Here is a 17,591-nt window from a genome sequence, read left to right as displayed (position 1 = left end):
GTGCAGGTCTACAATTTTGTTTCTGGTGTCCTTTGATAGCACTTTGGTCTTGGCCATAGTGGAGTTTGGAGTGTGACTGTTTGAGGTTGTGGACAGGTGTCTTTTATACTGATAACAAGTTCAAACAGGTGCCATTAATACAGGTAACGAGTGGAGGACAGAGGAGCCTCTTAAAGAAGAAGTTACAGGTCTGTGAGAGCCAGAAATCTTGCTTGTTTGTAGGTGACCAAATACTTATTTTCCACCATAATTTGCAAATAAATTCTTAAAAAATCCTACAATGTGATTTTCTGGAATTTTTATTCCTCAATTTGTCTGTCATAGTTGACGTGTACCTATGATGAAAATTACAGGCCACTAAATGAAAAACAAAAAGTTCCCTATCTCACTTGTTTATTTTCATCTGTTAAAGTGAGAATAATAAAACAAACAACTCAACATTTACAAATAAACATATAGCCACCCTTCTTTTCAATAACAGTACATGGAGTCTGTCAGTTTCTTGATCTGTTGACGATCAACTTTTTGTGCAGCAGCAACCACAGCCATCCAGACAATGGTCAGAGAGGTGTACTGTTTTCCTTCACCGTAAATCGACCGTTTAAGAAGGGACCACAAGTTCTCAATAGGGTTTAGGTCAGGCGAGGAAGGGGGCCATGTCATTATTCTTTCATCTTTAAGGCCTTTACTGGCTAGCCATGCAGTGGAGTACTTCGATGCATGCGATGGAGCATTGTCCAAAGTGTCTTCTCAAAACTGTCAGTAGGTTTGGGAGTTGAGTTTGAGTCTATCTTCAACCTGAAAAGGTCTAACTAGCTCCATCTTTAATAATACCAGTCCATACCAGTACCCCACCTCCACCTTGCTGACGTCTGAGTGGAGCTCCGTGCCCGTTACTGAAATGTGAAATATGGTAACTTTGTTCTGATGTGTAAATAACAATAATGACGAGACCTAGCTGTAATCATGATATCAAAACCGAAACAGAAGTTTTAAATCAAATAAAAAGTTGAAAAGAATAAGTACTTCAACTTCAGAGCCGGTAATCGTATGATTTGCTCTGATGTCGTTCCTAGGCAGGATCATAATAAATTGAACTACTTTGTTGAACAATCCATTAGTTCTCTAAAAACCCATACAGCTACAGTACTTGACTAAGGTTAGTGCCTTTACATAAAAGCTCTACAGCTAAGAAAACAAATAATGTTATACAAAAAAACTCCTTAAAATGGTCCAACTCAAAAATTATGAAAACGTCCCAAGTTTAAAGCGGTTTGGCACTGACTGTGTCCATTATTCTGATGAGGCAACCAGTGCTGCCTTCTTATCACTGTAAACCACTTGTGAAGTAGGTAGCATTATTCCCTTAAAGTCGCCTCTTAAGGCCATTCTCTCAGTTATTTCAGTGAGTATAGTGTATGTATGTGGCAGCTGGAGAGGTAATACTCAATCCCTTGTATAATATCTATCGTGGTCAGTACTAACGTCATTTTGATGCAGGCTTTATCGGTATGCAGCTCTCTATTCCCAGCCTAGGTCCTTCTACGTATGAAAATGGCATTTGGTGGCAGTGGTCGCTCAATTTACGAATGGCCATGGAGGTGACCGTCACTCAAAACAACAGGGGCTGGTGACGGATGGTGGTGGTCCCTCTGGTGTGTGTGTCTAGACCAGTAGGCGCAGTAGGAAAGAAAGGGCGGCCCCGATGGAGAGGCCCAGGGCCAGGAAGAAAGTCATCAGGGCCCCGGCCGTCTCTGCATCTTTGGATGCCACCAACCTGGGAGGAGACAGAGAGAGAGCAGACTAAATAGAGGATGACACATACTGATAGATATGATGTGCCATACAATATACACATAAATACAGTATGCATATACAGTATGTTTGGTTTCAAGTTTTGGACATCTACTTTGTGCATGACACAAGTCATTTTTCCAACAATTGTTTACAGACAGATTATTTCACTTATAATTCACTGTATCACAATTCCAGTGGGTCAGAAGTTTACATACACTAAGTTGACTGTGCCTTTAAACAGCTTGGAAAATTCCAGAAAAATATGTCATGGCTTTAGATGCTTCTGATAAGCTAATTGACATAATTTGAGTCAATTGGAGGTGTACCTGTGGATGCATTTCAAGGCCTACCTTCAAACTCAGTGCCTCTTTGCTTGACATCATGGGAATATCAAAAGAAATCAGCAAGGCCTCAGACATTTTTTTGCAGACATCCACAAGTCTGGTTCATCCTTGGGAGCAATTTCCAAACGCTCGAAGGTACCACATTAATCTGTACAAACAATAGTACGCAAGTATAAACACTATGGGACCACCAGCTGTCATACTGCTCAGGAAGGAGACGTGTTCTGTCTCCTAGAGAACGTACTTTGGTGCAAAAAGTGCAAATCAATCCCAGAACAACAACAAAGGACCTTGCGAAGATGCTGGAGGAAACATGTACAAAAGTATCTATATCCACTGTAAAACAAGTCCTATATCAACATAATCTGAAAGGCCGCTCAGCAAGGAAGAAGCCACTGCTCCAAAACTGCCATAAAAAAGCCAGACTACGGTTTACAACTGCACATGGGGACAAAGATAATAATATCATTATAATATGCCATTTAGCAGACACTTTTATCCAAAGCGACTTACAGTCATGAGCGCATACATTTTTGTGTATGGTTGGTCCCGGGGATCGAACCCACTACCTTGGCGTTACAAGCGCCGTGCTCTACCAGCTGAGCTACAGAAGATCATACTTTTTGGAAAAATGTCCTCTGGTTTGATGAAACAAAAATAGAACTGTTTGGCCATAATGACCATCGTTATGTTTGGAGGAAAAAGGGGGAGCTTGCAAGCCGAAGAACACCGTCCCAACTGTGAAGCACTTGGGTGGCAGCATCATGCTGTGGGGGTGCTTTGCTGCAGGAGGGACTGGTGCACTTCACAAAATAGATGGCATCATGAGGAAGGAAAATTATGTGGATATGTTGAAGCAAAATCTCAAGACATCAGTCAGGAAGCTTGGTCGCAAATGGGTCTTCCAAATGGACAATGACCCCAAGCATACTTTAAAAAGTTGTGGCAAAATGGCTTAAGGACAACAAAGTCAAGGTATTGGTGTGGCCATCACAAAGCCCTGACCTCAATCCTATAGAACATTTGTGGGCAGAACTGAAAAAGCGTGTGGGAGCAAGGAGGCCTACAAATCTGATTCAGTTACACCAGCTCTGTCAGGAGGAATGTGCCAAAATTCACCCAACTTATTGTGGGAAGCTTGTGGAAGGCTACCCTAAACATTTGACCCAAGTTAAACAATTTGAAGGCAATACTAATTGAGTGTATGTAAAACTTCTGACCCACTGGGAATGTGATGAAAGAAATAAAAACTGATATAAATCATTCTGTCCACTATTATTCTGACATTTCACATTCTTAAAATGAAGTGGTGATCCTAACTGACCTAAGACAGGGAATCTTTACTAGGATTAAATGTCAGGAATTGTAAAAAACTGAGTTTAAATGTATTTGGCTAAGGTGTATGTAAACTTCCGACTTCAACTGTAGATATGTATAGGGGTAAGGTGACTAGGCGTCAGGATATATGATAAACAGAGTAGCAGCAGCGTATATGATGATTGAATGTAGAGTACCAGTCAAAAGTTTGGACACACCTACTCATTCCAGGGTTTTTCTTTATTTGTAGTATTTTCTACATTGTAGAATAACAGTGTAGACATCAACACTATTAAATAACACATATGGAATCATGTAGTAACCAAAAAGGTGTTAAACAAATCAAAATATATTTGAGATTATTCAAAGTAGCCACCCTTTGCCTTGATGACGCTTTGCACACTCTTGGCATTCTCTCAACCAGCTTCATGATGTAGTCACCTGGAATGCATTTAAATTAACAGGTGTGCCTTCTTAAAAGTTAATTTGTGGAATTTCTTTCCTTCTTAATGCGTTTGAGTCAATCAGTTGTGTTGTGACAAAGTAGGGGTGGTATAAAGAAGATAGCCCTATTTGGTAAAAGACGAAGTCCATATGATGGCAAGAACAGCTCAAATAAGCAAAGAGAAACGACAGTCCATCATTACTTTAAGACATGAAGGTCAGTCAATGCGAAAAATGTCAAGAACTTTGAAAGTTTCTTCAAGTGCAGTCGCAAAAACCATCAAGCGCTATGATAAAACTGGCTCTCATGAGGACCGCCACAGGAATGGAAGTTACCTCTGCTGCAGCGGATAAGTTCATTAGAGACAATTGCACCTCAGATTGCAGCCCAAATTAATGCTTCACAAAGTTCAAGTAAGACACATCTCAACATCAACTGTTCAGAGGAAACTGCGTGAATCAGGCCTTCATGGTCGAATTGCTGCAAAGAAACCACTACTATAGGACACCAATAAGAAGAAGAGACTTGCTTGGGCGAAGAAAGACGAGCAATGGACCGGTGGAAATCTGTCCTTTGGTCTGATGAGTCCAAATTTGAGATTTTTGGTTCCAACGCCGTGTCTTTGTGAGACGCAGAGTAGGTGAACGGATGATCACTGCATGTGTGGTCCCACCATGAAGCATGGAGGAGGAGGTGTGATGGTTTGGGGGTGCTTTGCTGGTGACACTGTCTGTGATTTATTTAGAATTCAAGGCACACTTAACCAGCATGGCTACCACAGCATTCTGCAGCGATACGCCATCCCATCTGGATTGCACTTAGTGGGACTATCATTTCTTTTTCAACAGGAAAATGACCCAAAACACACCTCCAGGCTGTGTAAGGGATATTTGATCAAGGAGAGTGATGGAGTGCTGCATCAGATGACCTGGCCTCCACAATCCCCCGACCTCAACCCAATTGAGATGGTTTGGGATGAGTCGGACTGCAGAGTGAAGGAAAAGCAGCCAACAAGTGCTCCGCATATGTGGGAACTCCTTCAAGACTGTTGGAAAAGCATTCCTCATGAACCTGGTTGAGAGAATGCCAAGAGTGTGCAAAGCTGTCATCAAGGCAAAGGGTGGCTACTTTGAAGAATCTCAAATATAAAATATAATTTCATTTGTTTAAAAAAATGTTGGTTACTACATGATTCCATATGTGTTATTTCATAGTTTTGATGTCTTCACTATTATTATACAATGTAGAAAATAGTACAAATGAAGATGAATGAGTAGGTGTGTCCAAACTTTTGACTGCTACAGTATGGGTGTGTGTGCGTGTTTGTGTAGAGTCAGTACATGGTTGTGGTGTTACATGTTATAGAGGAAATAAACACAGAAGTTGGCTTGAGGTAGAAAACGTGGTTGAGTGAGACAAAGTATGTCAGGTGAGTGTGAGAGAATTTCAGAAGAAGTGAGTATGTGTGGGTGTGGGAGCTGGGTTTCTACTAAGCTAACACATGGAATTGTTTTAATATGGTCATACCTGTCATACCAATGATCATTTAGCTATTAGATTTTTAATTTTGGGACCCCTTTAAGTATCCCGAATTATATAAAATAAAATATTTTATAAAACATTGAATTTGGCCTTACTGCTATTAGCCAATAGAAATGCATTGAATAACATATTAATACACGGCAAAACAGATAGTAAAAGTTTGTTTTGAAGTGCCTGTCCTATATCTGAGAGATAGATATTAGAAAGATGAGGAATATACACTACGTGACCAAAAGTATGTGGAAACCTGCTCGTCGAACATTTCATTCCAAAATCATGGGCATTAATATGGAGTTGGTCCCCCCTTTGCTGCTATAACAGCCTCCACTCTTCTGGGAAGGCTTTCCACTAGATGTTGGAACATTTCTGCGGGGACTTTCTTCCATTCAGCCACAAGAACATTAGTGAGGTCGGGCACTGATGTTGGGCGATTAGGCCTGGCTAGCAGTCGGCATACCAATTCATCCCAAAGGTGTTCGATGGGGTTGAGGTCAGGGCTCTGTGCAGGCCAGTCAAGTTCTTCCACACCGATCTCGACAAACCATTTCTATATGGACCTCGCTTTGTGCACGGGGGCAATGTCATGCTGAAACAGGAAAGGGCCTTCCTCAAACTGTTGCCACAAAGTTGGAAGCACAGAATCGTCTAGAACAGGGCTGCCCAACCCTCTTCCTGGATATATACTATCCTGTAGGTTTTCAGTCCAACACTAATTTAGCATATCTGATTCAGCTAGTTAAGGTCTTGTTGAGCAGCTAATTTGTAGAATCAGGTGTGTTAAATTAGGGTTGGACTGAAAACCCACAGGATGGTAGATCTCCAGGAAGAGGGTTGTGCAGCCCTGGTCTAGAACGTAATTGAATGCTGTAACATTAAGATTTCCCTTCACTGGAACTAAGGGGCCAAGCCCAAACCATGAAAAAGAGCCCCAGACCATTATTCCTCCTCCACCAAACTTTACAGTTGGTACTACGCATTGGGGCAGGTAGCGTTCTCTTGGCATCCGCCAAACCCAGATTAATCCGTCGGACTGCCAGATTGTAAAGCGTGATCCATCACTCTAATTACACCACTCCATCAGAGTGCGCATGGTGATCTTTTGTGCGACTGCTCGGCCATGGAAACCCATTTCATGAAGCTCCCGATGAACAGTGTGCTGACGTTGACTTGCAGAAGCAGTTTGGAACTCGGTAGTGAGTGTTGTAACCGAGGACAGACAATTTTTACGCCCTTCAGCGTATATTAGTTTGTAGGCCAAACCGTTCGGACGCTACAGACGTTTTGTAAGAAGACCGATTTTTGGGATGTCTCCTGGTCTGACAAACACTGCTGTAGCTCAGCCACCTTCAACCGCAGATGTGGAAGACCGACATCAGTGGATGTGGTGGATTGAGACGCAGCCCATGCAAAAAAACAAATATTCCTAGTTTAAACAGACAGATTTTGGCAGGGATTTTGTTATTATGCTATTTAGACTCTAAGGGATTAAGTCACAGGTGCTTAAACAGAGTGACATGCCAGAGAGAGATTGTGCGTAAACAAGCCATGAAAATGAGATTGAAGAAGTTAATAAACTCAGCAAAAAAAGAAATGTCCTCTCACTGTCAACTGCGTTTATTTTCAGCAAACTTAACATGTGTAAATATTTGTATGAACATAACAAGATTCAACAACTTAGACATAAACTGAACAAGTTCCACAGACATGTGACTAACAGAAATTGAATAATGTGTCCCTGAACAAAGGGGGGTCAAAATCAAAAGTAACAGTCAGTATCTGGTGTGGCCACCAGCTGCATTAAGTACTGCAGTGCATCTCTTCCTCATGGACTGCACCAGATTTGCCAGTTCTTGTTGTGAGATGTTACCCCACTCTTCCACCAAGGCAACTGCAAGTTCCCAGACATTTCTGGGGGGAATGGCCCTCGCCCTCCCATCCAACAGGTCTCAGACGTGCTCAATGGGATTGAGATCCGGGCTCTTCGCTGGCCATGGCAGAACACTGACATTCCTGTCTTGTTGAGATTGCCTGCAATGACAACAAGCTCAGTCCGATAATGCTTTGACACACCGCCCCAGACCATGACGGACCCTCCACCTCCAAATCGATCCCGCTCCAGAGTACAGGCCTCGGCGTAACGCTCATTCCTTCAACGATAAATGCGAATCCAAACATCACCCCTGATAAGACAAAACCGCGACTCGTCAGTGAAGAGCACTTTTTGCCAGTCCTGTCTGGTCCAGCGACGGTGGGTTTGTGCCCATAGGCGATGTTGTTGCCGGTGATGTCTGGTGAGGACCTTCCTTACAACAGGCCTACAAGCCCTCAGTCCAGCCTCTCTCAGCCTATTGCGGACAGTCTGAGCACTGATGGGGGGATTGTGCGTTCCTGGTGTAACTCGGGCAGTTGTTGTCATCCTGTACCTGTCCCGCAGGTGTGAAAGTTCGGATGTACCGATCCTGTGCAGGTGTTGTTACATGTGGTCTGCCACTGCGAGGACGATCAGCTGTCCGTCCTGTCTCCCTGTAACGCTGTCTTAGGCGTCTCACAGTACGGACATTGCAATTTATTTCCCTGGCCACATCTGCAGTCCTCATGCCTCCTTGCAGCATGCCTAAGGCACGTTCCCGCAGATGAGCAGGGACCCTGGGCATCTTTCTTTTGGTGTTTTTCAGAGTCAGTAGAAAGGCCTCTTTAGTGTACTAAGTTTTCATAACTGTGACCTTAATTGCGTACCGTCAGTAAGCTGTTAGTGTCTTAACAACTGTTCTACAGGTGCATGTTCATTAATTGTTTATGGTTCATTGAACAAGCATGGGAAACAGTGTTTAAACCCTTTACAATGAAGATCTGTGAAGTTATTTGGATTTTTACGAATATGGGTCCTGAAAAAGGGACGTTTCTTTCTTTGAGTTTATGTGCATAACTGGTGTATTGTTATGACAGTGGACTGTCACGTACAGAGTGTGCACGTGTGTGCGCCCCTGGAGCAATTAGAGTTAAGTGCCTTGCTCAAGGGCACATCGGCAGATCTTTCACCTTGTCGGCACAGGAATTTGAACCAGCAACCTTTTGCTTACTGGTCCAACGCTCTAACCGCAAGGCTACCTGCCGTGTGTGTTACTTCTACTCACTGTGGGGCGTAGGACATGGACAGGCAGACGCAGTAGCCGCTGGAAACGGAGAAGAGCATCATAATAAAGACGAAGGCAGCGTCGTGGGAGAAGAGGACGGGCAGGTAGGAGCGGCTCTGGACGTTACACAGCATCAGCAGGGGAACAAACACCATCCTGGAGACCACCAGGGCCGGGAACAGACAACTCTCCTTGGGAGGCTGTGGAACAAATACAGCGAGAAATGTTACTAATAAGATTAGTAATAATAATAACTACATGTAATGCTAGTAATAACTGAAGCTTTCGTGCAGTGGTAGAAAGTGAGAGAAATTATATTTGTAGAGGATTATAAAACACTGAGAAACTTGGAACAATAATCCATCATGATCCTATCAAGTGTGTAATAAAATGACATTAATCCACACAGATCAAATGAGATCAGACACCTACCCACTGGACCAGGGTGGTGACGGTTCTGCCGATCCAGTCACACACGTTGAAAATGAGGAAGCAACACACTGAGATGAAGTAGGGCTCTGATGGAGGGAAGAGGGAGAGGGGTGGTTAATAGGTGGTTTTAAGTCTCATGACATGCATACTAAACATACAGTATACATATCTACAAAGGTGCTATATAGAACCTAAAAGGGTTCTACCTCGAACCAAAAAGGGCTCAACCTGGAACGAGAAAGGGTTCTCCTATGGAGACAGCCGAAGAACCCTTTTGAAACCTATTTTCAAAGAGTGTATACATACCCCATTTCCCAGGGTACATGGTCTTGACGTCCACAGTGACGGCAGGAAACACAGCGAGAGTGACGGTGAAGACAAAAACCACACAGAATGCCATCACCCATATCTGAAGAGGGACAGAGACAAGGTAAGAAATATGGTGGAAACTTTCTCTAGTCCATGCTTACACTACTTCTAAATGCATGCAGGGGAGTGAACAAGTGTACACTTTGGGAAAAGGGTAGGGAATTGGACCTCAACTATAGACAAGAGCCATATATAAAAAAAAAAATATATATATATATATATATATATGACTCTGCTATAGACATTTGAGTAACAACAGAGGTCAGCATTACCTTTTTAAACACCTCCATGACGGTGGACTTCCGATCCCTGTCCTCAGCCTGCTCTAGGGGTAGGAAGTTATGCTTGGGACTGGCCCCCTCTACCTCCACCTCCTCGCCGCTGGCACCACCATTGGCCAAAGAGCCGTTGGCCTTGCCATTCACCGCCGTGTCACTCTCTGCCAGGGGAGGAAGAATGGGGAAAATGTCAGGGAAAACTGTCAATTTTACCTCAAATTGATTAATCAACAGGCAGGGGTAAATGTGTGAGGGAGTAATGGCCGATGCTGGGGGAGGGAGGGAGGGAGGGAGGGATGGAGAGCCATCTATGACACTAGTTTCTGGGGCATGTGCCCACCAGACTACTACATTATCGGTTATGAATAGGGCCCACCAGAATACTACATTATCTGTTATGAATAGGGCCCACCAGACTACTACTACATTATCTGTTATGATTAGGGCCAGGAATTTTCCCTCACCACTGGACTAAGCTAGAGCTGATAACTAGTGCCTAGAGGGTTTCCTAGACATTTGGTAATTTCCATTGAAACATCCATTGATGATCTTTCCAATGATCTTTCCTGCACCCTTCCTTGCCCTGGAGTCGTGCAGGATCTCGATGGAGGGCAGGTGGCAGCCGATGACCCTCATGGACAGGGGGACCTGATGCTAGATCCAAACTCCTACTCTGAGATGCTTGATACATACAACCCCTGAGTATAAAGGGGAATACTAGCAGTGACAGACTGCACTGTAGTGGTTGGTCATTGAGATATATAGGAGCACAACATGAATAGGCTTTCAGCAGCCTCACCTTTCAACAGCTCGTCTGTGGTCTCCACCTCATAGCTCCTGCTCTTGTCCAAGTAGAACTGGGCAAACTCCTAGATGAGACCGGAGCAGAGGCCAAATGAGACAGACAGAAAGTTCCCTGAACTTGAACACAGATTCCTTAGATAAAACATAGTGATGCCCTACTGCATGCTGGTCAGCTACAGCCCTGGGGGATACAAAGTCTGTTTTGAGCCCCAACCTTTGAAACAGATTCTTTAAATAAAACGTAGTCATGTCATACTGCATGATGATCAGCTATAGTCCTGAGGGATACAGGGTCTGTTCTGAGGCCCAACGTGTGGTATCTATCAGTGATTCTATTACATTCTAGTCCTGGGGCTTTGTAGGGCTGAGCCACTCACCAGGCGAGGCAGTAAGATGTAGCTGAGGAGAGTGAGCAGGGTTCCTACACAAGGAGTGATGAAGTAACCCAACGCAGCCGTCTCAGGGTCTGAATCACCTGTCACACACATACACACACGCGCGCACACACACAGGAATGAAAAAGGTGAGGTCAATTCCAAGTGGAATTGCAAAGGCCACATCATACTCATTTGACTATTTGCCACATTTGAATGATTTGCTAGTCAGCCACTGAGCATCTCTGATGTGAGCTGTGCGTGTTTATTTCCAAGTAGTTATTTGTATATTTGATATATTTGTTTGTGTGTGTGACTCACTGGCTATGGAGATCAGCATGGCGATAGCTGCGAAGGTGCCGGCCAGCCCCTGGCCACTCATAAACACAGCGCTGTACTTCTGAGGCAGCAGACCCACTAGGCCAAACAGACTGCCCTGTAACACCGCTCCAAACGCTACCAGGAGAGAGAGAAAGAGACAGGGTTAATGATATAGTGCACACCATCATCATCATCATCATCATCATCATCAACAAACACAAACAGTTAATGATACCGCCCCCACACACCTTACTCATGCACACTATATTAATGCTATTACACACATCTTGTGACAAATGGTTTCTCTCTTTCATACACACACACACACACACACACACCACAATGATCACCCCCACACACACAGACAACCATGTCCTACTCACAGTTGATGAACCAGATGATAGCCATGGTAACAGAGAAGAAGCGGTCCTCCTCCATAGGGATCTTGACCAGGATGGCAGTGAGGATGAAGAGGATGAAGATGAAGACCAGGCTGCCCGCTATACGCACCATCTCCGATATCCTACGCACAAACACACAAATTCAAAAGGTTAGTTCACAATCTCACTGGATTAGACAGTAGCAAGTAACACTACCTTTACGGAGTATTACACATTTGTACTTCAAACTGAGGCCACTCTAAAATCCACTGTATCACAAAGCATATTAGCTTTTTTGCACCTATTTGCAGTTGAATAAAATGGCCAACACAAAAGGGTGGTTCACACACACACTAGACTATCAGCCAAGTATGCAGTAGAACGTTGTTTCTTTAGCATTTGGATATCTTGTAAACCTGAGGGAGAAGTGCTGTCTCACCGCTGATAGAAGAAGGAGTTGAGCAGAGTGCAGAGAAGCAGGGGGAGCTGGGACAGCAGAGTCATCCAGTTGTTGAAGTAGTACTCTTTGTGGGCCACCACCGTGCCGTTTCTCCGTTCTGTCTTGTTGAGGCGGCTGTTGAAATACTGTTGACAGAAGAGACAACGAGATAAAATTGTATTTTTGCATACGCTTTTATCCACATTTTGGGATGGGTGGCCCCAGCAGGAATCGAACCCACGTTCATGGCGTTACAAGCATGCTCTATAAACTGAGCCACACAGGATTCAGGAGATGACCCAGTTTAGTTTAGATTAACAATCAATATGTTGTTAGTTGCTATCGGCTAAGTACATACAGTAATGGTACATCAGTGGTCACTTGTTCCTATACAAATAGGCCTAGTCATTCTACAAACGTGTACTGTATACCAAGAATCAAAGCTAACCCTATGAGCTAACCCTAGGAGTTGTGGAGTTTGACAATTGAACATAGAGAGAGCTTAGCCTTAGCGGCTAGGCCACACACACAACATGTTCACATGATTGACTACACAGCTCCAAAGTGGAATACTCATGTGATGTTCTATAGCTTAAGGGGGCCTCCAACCACACCACAAGGGGTTAACTTCAACATAGAGGTACTTAGTGGACACCAAGACTACATAACAACAGGGGGCCAGTCACACTAAATCCCTCTCGGACAAAATACTTGACTGGAACATACCAACAACTCAGCTAATCCTCTATGTACAATACACACAGTTACAGAACACATACAATTCCCTAAGAAGCCAATGCTCTACTTTGGCATGGCAAGTACTGCACTTGTTGAACCCGAGCCAAAGTATATCTGATCTTAGATCTGTAGCTTTGGGAAACTTTAATACTAAAGTTTCCCAAAGCTACAGTTCTAGGATCAGATCTACGTTACCCTAATCCGACTGTAACCTTGTTGTTATGAAGACATATGAGATTGGGTTTACCATGGAGGCGGTCATAAAGAAGTTCCATGGTAGCAGCGTCCCGAGGCCCAGAATGAAGAAGATGATCCCCACCAACCAGCCCCTGGGAACGGGAGGAAAATATGAAAAGATTAGAAACAAGCATGTCATTCTTAGGTTTCTGATATGTATTTACCATTTTATTACCATGTTATTTCTTTAAAATTAGCAAGTAGTTTATGTACCGTGAAATAAAGTGCTACCAGTCAGGGAGATAAAATACAACGATACAACAACAGTGAACTTTATATAAGTACATCAGAAATTAAATAGATTCACTACGTTAATTGATTAAAAACAGTACAAAAGTTCATTTTCCGCACCACTGCTCTGCTTGGAGGCATTGCAATTAAACTCAAAATATAAAAATAGGACTCTGGTTGAGAGTGAAAGCAGAAACGAGAAGGAAATGAGAGTAGATACTTCTAGTTTGCACATGAGGAAGAGGCGCCAGCGGCAGCCACTCACCTATCACGCGGGGCATCTGTCCGGCCCTTCATACTGTGCTATGGGGTTCGGTTGAAACTAGGGGCAAAAGAGAGGGGTACATAGTCAACATAAAGACCAAGTGTAGATTTGTCTATCCTCTCTAAGCACTTTAATTTACAGAATACAAATACAGGTCATTTTTCACATTCTAGAACATTGCCGCAAGGAGTGGGAGCCATTCCCACTTTACTACAGTACTGTACGTCCAAGATAGAGTTGGGCGGTATTCAGATTTTCATATCGTAATACCGTCCTTCTCTCATCCCGGATTTATGGAATTACCGTCTTAGTATATAAGGGGGCTCTAAAAATGCAAAAAAGCCCATTGGCCATCTATTACCAGAATGCTAACAATATTGGCACAAACTAATAGCGAATTTCAATAGAGGCTGCTAGCTAAATATGCTAACAAGCGCAAAACGAAAATAAACTAATTGCAAAGACAAGGAAATCAAGCTCATAAAGTTATACAAGTATAGGTAGTAGCTATCAAATCTAATTTTGGGTGAGTTTGGACATTTACAAGCGAATGTGAACGAGAGACATTGTGCAAATGAACAAAGTTTTGATGCATGCTTGTCTGAAGGAAGAGAAGTGCTGGTTCTGGAGCAGTATGTGTATATGCTGTGTCTGTGTGGAGTCGCTAGGGCAACCCTGCAGAACCAGCTGAGCGACCGGATCCAGCCACCCACACACCAGCACCCAGAGGTATTCACCTGTCTCGACCAAGGGAATACGACGGGACAGCGGCCCACTGCCAGGGTTTCCTCATGCAGCTGGACCTGTATTTCAACACCATTAGCCCTGCTCCATCGGATCGGGAGAAGGTGTCCTCCCTCGTCTCCTGCCTCTCGGGGAAAGCCCTGGAGTGGGCCAACGAGGTCTGGAGAGAAGGAGGAGACGAGTTGGACAACTACGGAGAGTTTGGTCCATCTGAGGAGGTTAAAACTCTAGCAGCTGGGTCCGGGTGGAACGAGCGGGCCCTCATCGATCACTTCCGATGTAGCCTGCGTGAGGACGTCCGAAGGGAGCTAGCCTGCTGGGATACCACGTTGACCTTCAACCAACTGGTGGACATGGCCATCCGGTTGGACAACCTGCTGGCTTCGAGAAGACGTTCTGGAAGGGGCCTGCCTGTTTCACCCCCCTTCAACCCGGATCACGTTCCGATGGAGCTGGGTGGTGCAGTGTTCCGGGAGAACGGAGGACGACAGATCCAGTGTCACTCTTGTAGCAAGAGAGGACATTCTGCTGCACGATGTCGTCAGAGTTCTTCTGGTTCTGAAGGCGGCAGGCAGGGCACTCTCGCGTCACCCCAGGTAGCGCAAACCCACACTCGTTCAGAGCCCTCTGCTGCGCATTTCACCATCCATGTCAACTTCCCTGATTACACGGTAGTTCTCCAGTGTAAGGCGCTGGTAGATTAAGGCGCAGCTGGGAACTTCATGGACAGGTCTTTAGCTCTTAGTCTATGTATTCTATTGGTTCCCCTGTCTATTCCATTACCCATTAAAGCACTTGACAATCGACCATTAGGGTTTTGCTAGGGAGGTTACAGCACCAGTCACTATGATTACACAGGAGACCCACAATGAGCAAATCACGTTTCACATTGAGTCCCCTGATTTCCCTGTTGTGTTGGGCCTTCCCTGGCTAGCACTACACGACCCCACCTTTTCATGGCCCCAGAAGGCTCTCACGGGGTGGTCACGAGAGTGTCAGGGTAGATGTCTAGCTGTTTCCGTTGGTGCGACCACAGTGGAAAGTCCAGACAATACCTCCACTGTGTGCATTCCCCCCGAATACCTCGATTTGGCGCACGTGTTTTCCAAAATGCAGGCGACCAAATTACCACCCCATCGGGCGGGGGATTGCGCGATAAACCTCCGGTTAGACGCTGTGCCGCCCAGGAGTCATGTATATCCCGTCGCAGGCGGAAACGGAGGCTATGGAGACATACCCGAGTCCCTGCATCAGGGGTTCATACGTCCCTCCACTTCACCCGCCTCCTCGAGTTTCTTTTTCGTGAAGAAGAAAGACGGGGGTCTGCGCCCTTGCATTGATTACCGTGCACTTAATCAAACTACCATTCGCTTTAGTTACCCTCTACCCCTCATTTCCTCTGTTATCGAATCAATGCATGGGGCGCGCTTCTTCACGAAATTAGATCTCAGGAGTGCGTACAACCTGGTGTGTGTCCGGAAAGGGGACGAATGGAAGACAGCATTTAGCACAACCACGGGGCATTATGACTACCTGGTGATGCCGTACGGGTTGATGAATGATCCATCAGTCTTCCAGTCCTTTGTGAACGAGGTGTTTCGGGACATGCTTGGTCGCGGTCGGGTGGTCTACATCGATGACATCCTGGTGTGTTCCGCTACACTAGCCGAGCATGTGTCCCTGGTTCGCAGAGTGCTGGGCCGACTGTTGGAGCATGACCTGTATGCCAAGGCAGAAAAGTGTTTGTTCTTCCAACAATCTGTCTCCTTCCTCAGATACCACATCACCACCTCAGGTGTGGAGATGGAGGGAGACCGCATTTCAGCCGTGCGTAATTGGCCGACTCCAACCACGGTAAAGGAGGTGCAGTGCTTCATTGGCTTTGCCAATTACTATCGGAGGTTTATCCGGGGCTTTGGCAAGGTCGCATCTCCCATCACCTCTCTGTTGAAGGGTGGGCCGTCCCGGCTCCACTGGTCTGCTGAGGCTGACAGGGCTTTCAGTAACCTGAGAGCTCTGTTCACATCAGCCCCGGTGCTGGACCATCCCGATCCATCATTGTCGTTCGTAGTGGAGGTGGATGGTTCCGAGGTAGGGGTAGGCGCTGTCCTATCCCAACTCTCTGGCACGCCACCCAAGCTCCGCCCCTGTGCCTTCTTCTCTAAGAAGCTCAGCCCGGTGGAGCAGAACTATGACGTTGGTGATCGGGAGCTGTTGGCTGTTATCAGAGCCCTGACAGCGTGGAGGCACTGGCTCGAGGGGGCGAAACACCCTTTTCTCATCTGGACTGACCACGTAACCTGGAGTACATCCGGGAAGCAAGGAGGCTGAACCCTCGCCAGGCGGGCCTTGTTCTTCACCCGGTTTGATTTCACGCTGTCCTATATACCAGGCACTAAGAACGTGAAGGCAGACGCACTGTCACGGCTGTACGACACAGCCGTGACAGAGGCCCATTGACAACACCCCCATACCCCCGGCCTCCTGCATTGTGGCGCCAGTGGTGTGGGCGGTGGACGCGGACATAGAGCGGGCGTTATGCCCAGCTGGGCTGCGGTACGTGCCATCTTGTGTCCGTGATCGTCTTATCTATTGGGACACACACGTCTCCCTCCTCTGGTCACCAAGGCATCGGCCGTACAGTGCGCTGCCTGACCGGGAAGTCCTGGTGGCCTACCTTGGCTAAGGACGTGAGGGAGTATGTCTCCTCCTGCTCGGTGTGCGCCCAGAGTAAGGCACCTAGGCACCTTCCAGCGGGTAAGTTACATCCCTTACCAGTTCCACAACGGCCATGGTCCCACTTATCCATTGACTTTCTAACTGATCTTCCCCTCTCTCAGGGTAACACCACCATCCTGGTTGTTGTGGACCGCTTCTCTAAAGCCTGCCGCCTCCTTCCTCTGCTCGGTCTCCCCACGGCCCTGAAAACTGCGGAAGCCCTGTTTCCTCACGTGTCTGACCGGGGTCCCCAGTTTACGTCTAGGGTCTGGAAGGCGTTCATGGAACATCTGGGGGTCTCGGTCAGCCTGACCTCTGCGTTTCACCCCGAATCTAATGGGCAGGTGGAACGGGTGAATCAGGATGTGGGTAGGTTCCTGCGGTCCTACTGCCAGGACCGGCCGGGGGAGTGGTCGGTGTTCTTGCCATGGGCCGAATATGCCCAGAACTCTCTCTGCCACTCCTTCACTAACCTGTCACCATTTCAATGTGTTTTAGGGTATCAGCCGGTCCTGGCACCGTGGCATCAGTGCCAGACCGAAGCTCCTGCGGTGGACGACTGGTTTCGGCGTGCGGAGGAGACTTCAGCGCACCTTGCGTCGCCAGAAAGCCAACGCTGACCGCCACCGCAGTGAGGTCCCGGTCTTTGTACCGGGTGATCGGGTCTGGCTCTTGACCCGGA

At 46.0% G+C, this 17,591-nt stretch overlaps 1 protein-coding gene across 1 annotated transcript in view; it reads right to left on the bottom strand.

Annotated features, from left to right (window-relative positions):
* Positions 1-378: 378 nt before the first annotated feature.
* LOC311112906 (equilibrative nucleoside transporter 2-like) overlaps positions 379-17,591 on the bottom strand; it is a 30,407-nt gene continuing 13,194 nt past the window's right edge. The window contains exons 2-13 of the mRNA XM_084156045.1: positions 13,448-13,504; positions 12,962-13,043; positions 11,977-12,122; positions 11,541-11,680; positions 11,158-11,292; positions 10,840-10,937; positions 10,458-10,527; positions 9,653-9,819; positions 9,318-9,420; positions 9,012-9,097; positions 8,580-8,779; positions 379-1,777 (exon numbers count right to left, since the gene is read on the bottom strand). Of these exons, the coding sequence (XP_084012171.1) occupies positions 1,666-1,777; positions 8,580-8,779; positions 9,012-9,097; positions 9,318-9,420; positions 9,653-9,819; positions 10,458-10,527; positions 10,840-10,937; positions 11,158-11,292; positions 11,541-11,680; positions 11,977-12,122; positions 12,962-13,043; positions 13,448-13,479 (1,371 nt within the window). The 5' untranslated portion in view covers positions 13,480-13,504 and the 3' untranslated portion in view covers positions 379-1,665. The remainder of the gene's footprint in view (positions 1,778-8,579; positions 8,780-9,011; positions 9,098-9,317; positions 9,421-9,652; positions 9,820-10,457; positions 10,528-10,839; positions 10,938-11,157; positions 11,293-11,540; positions 11,681-11,976; positions 12,123-12,961; positions 13,044-13,447; positions 13,505-17,591) is intronic.

Source organism: Coregonus lavaretus, assembly GCF_964263955.1.
Source record: "Coregonus lavaretus genome assembly, chromosome: 39".
Lineage (NCBI taxonomy): Eukaryota > Metazoa > Chordata > Actinopteri > Salmoniformes > Salmonidae > Coregonus > Coregonus lavaretus.
The sequence above is the reverse complement of the archived record's forward strand: the minus strand, read 5'-3'. Positions and strand labels throughout refer to the sequence as shown.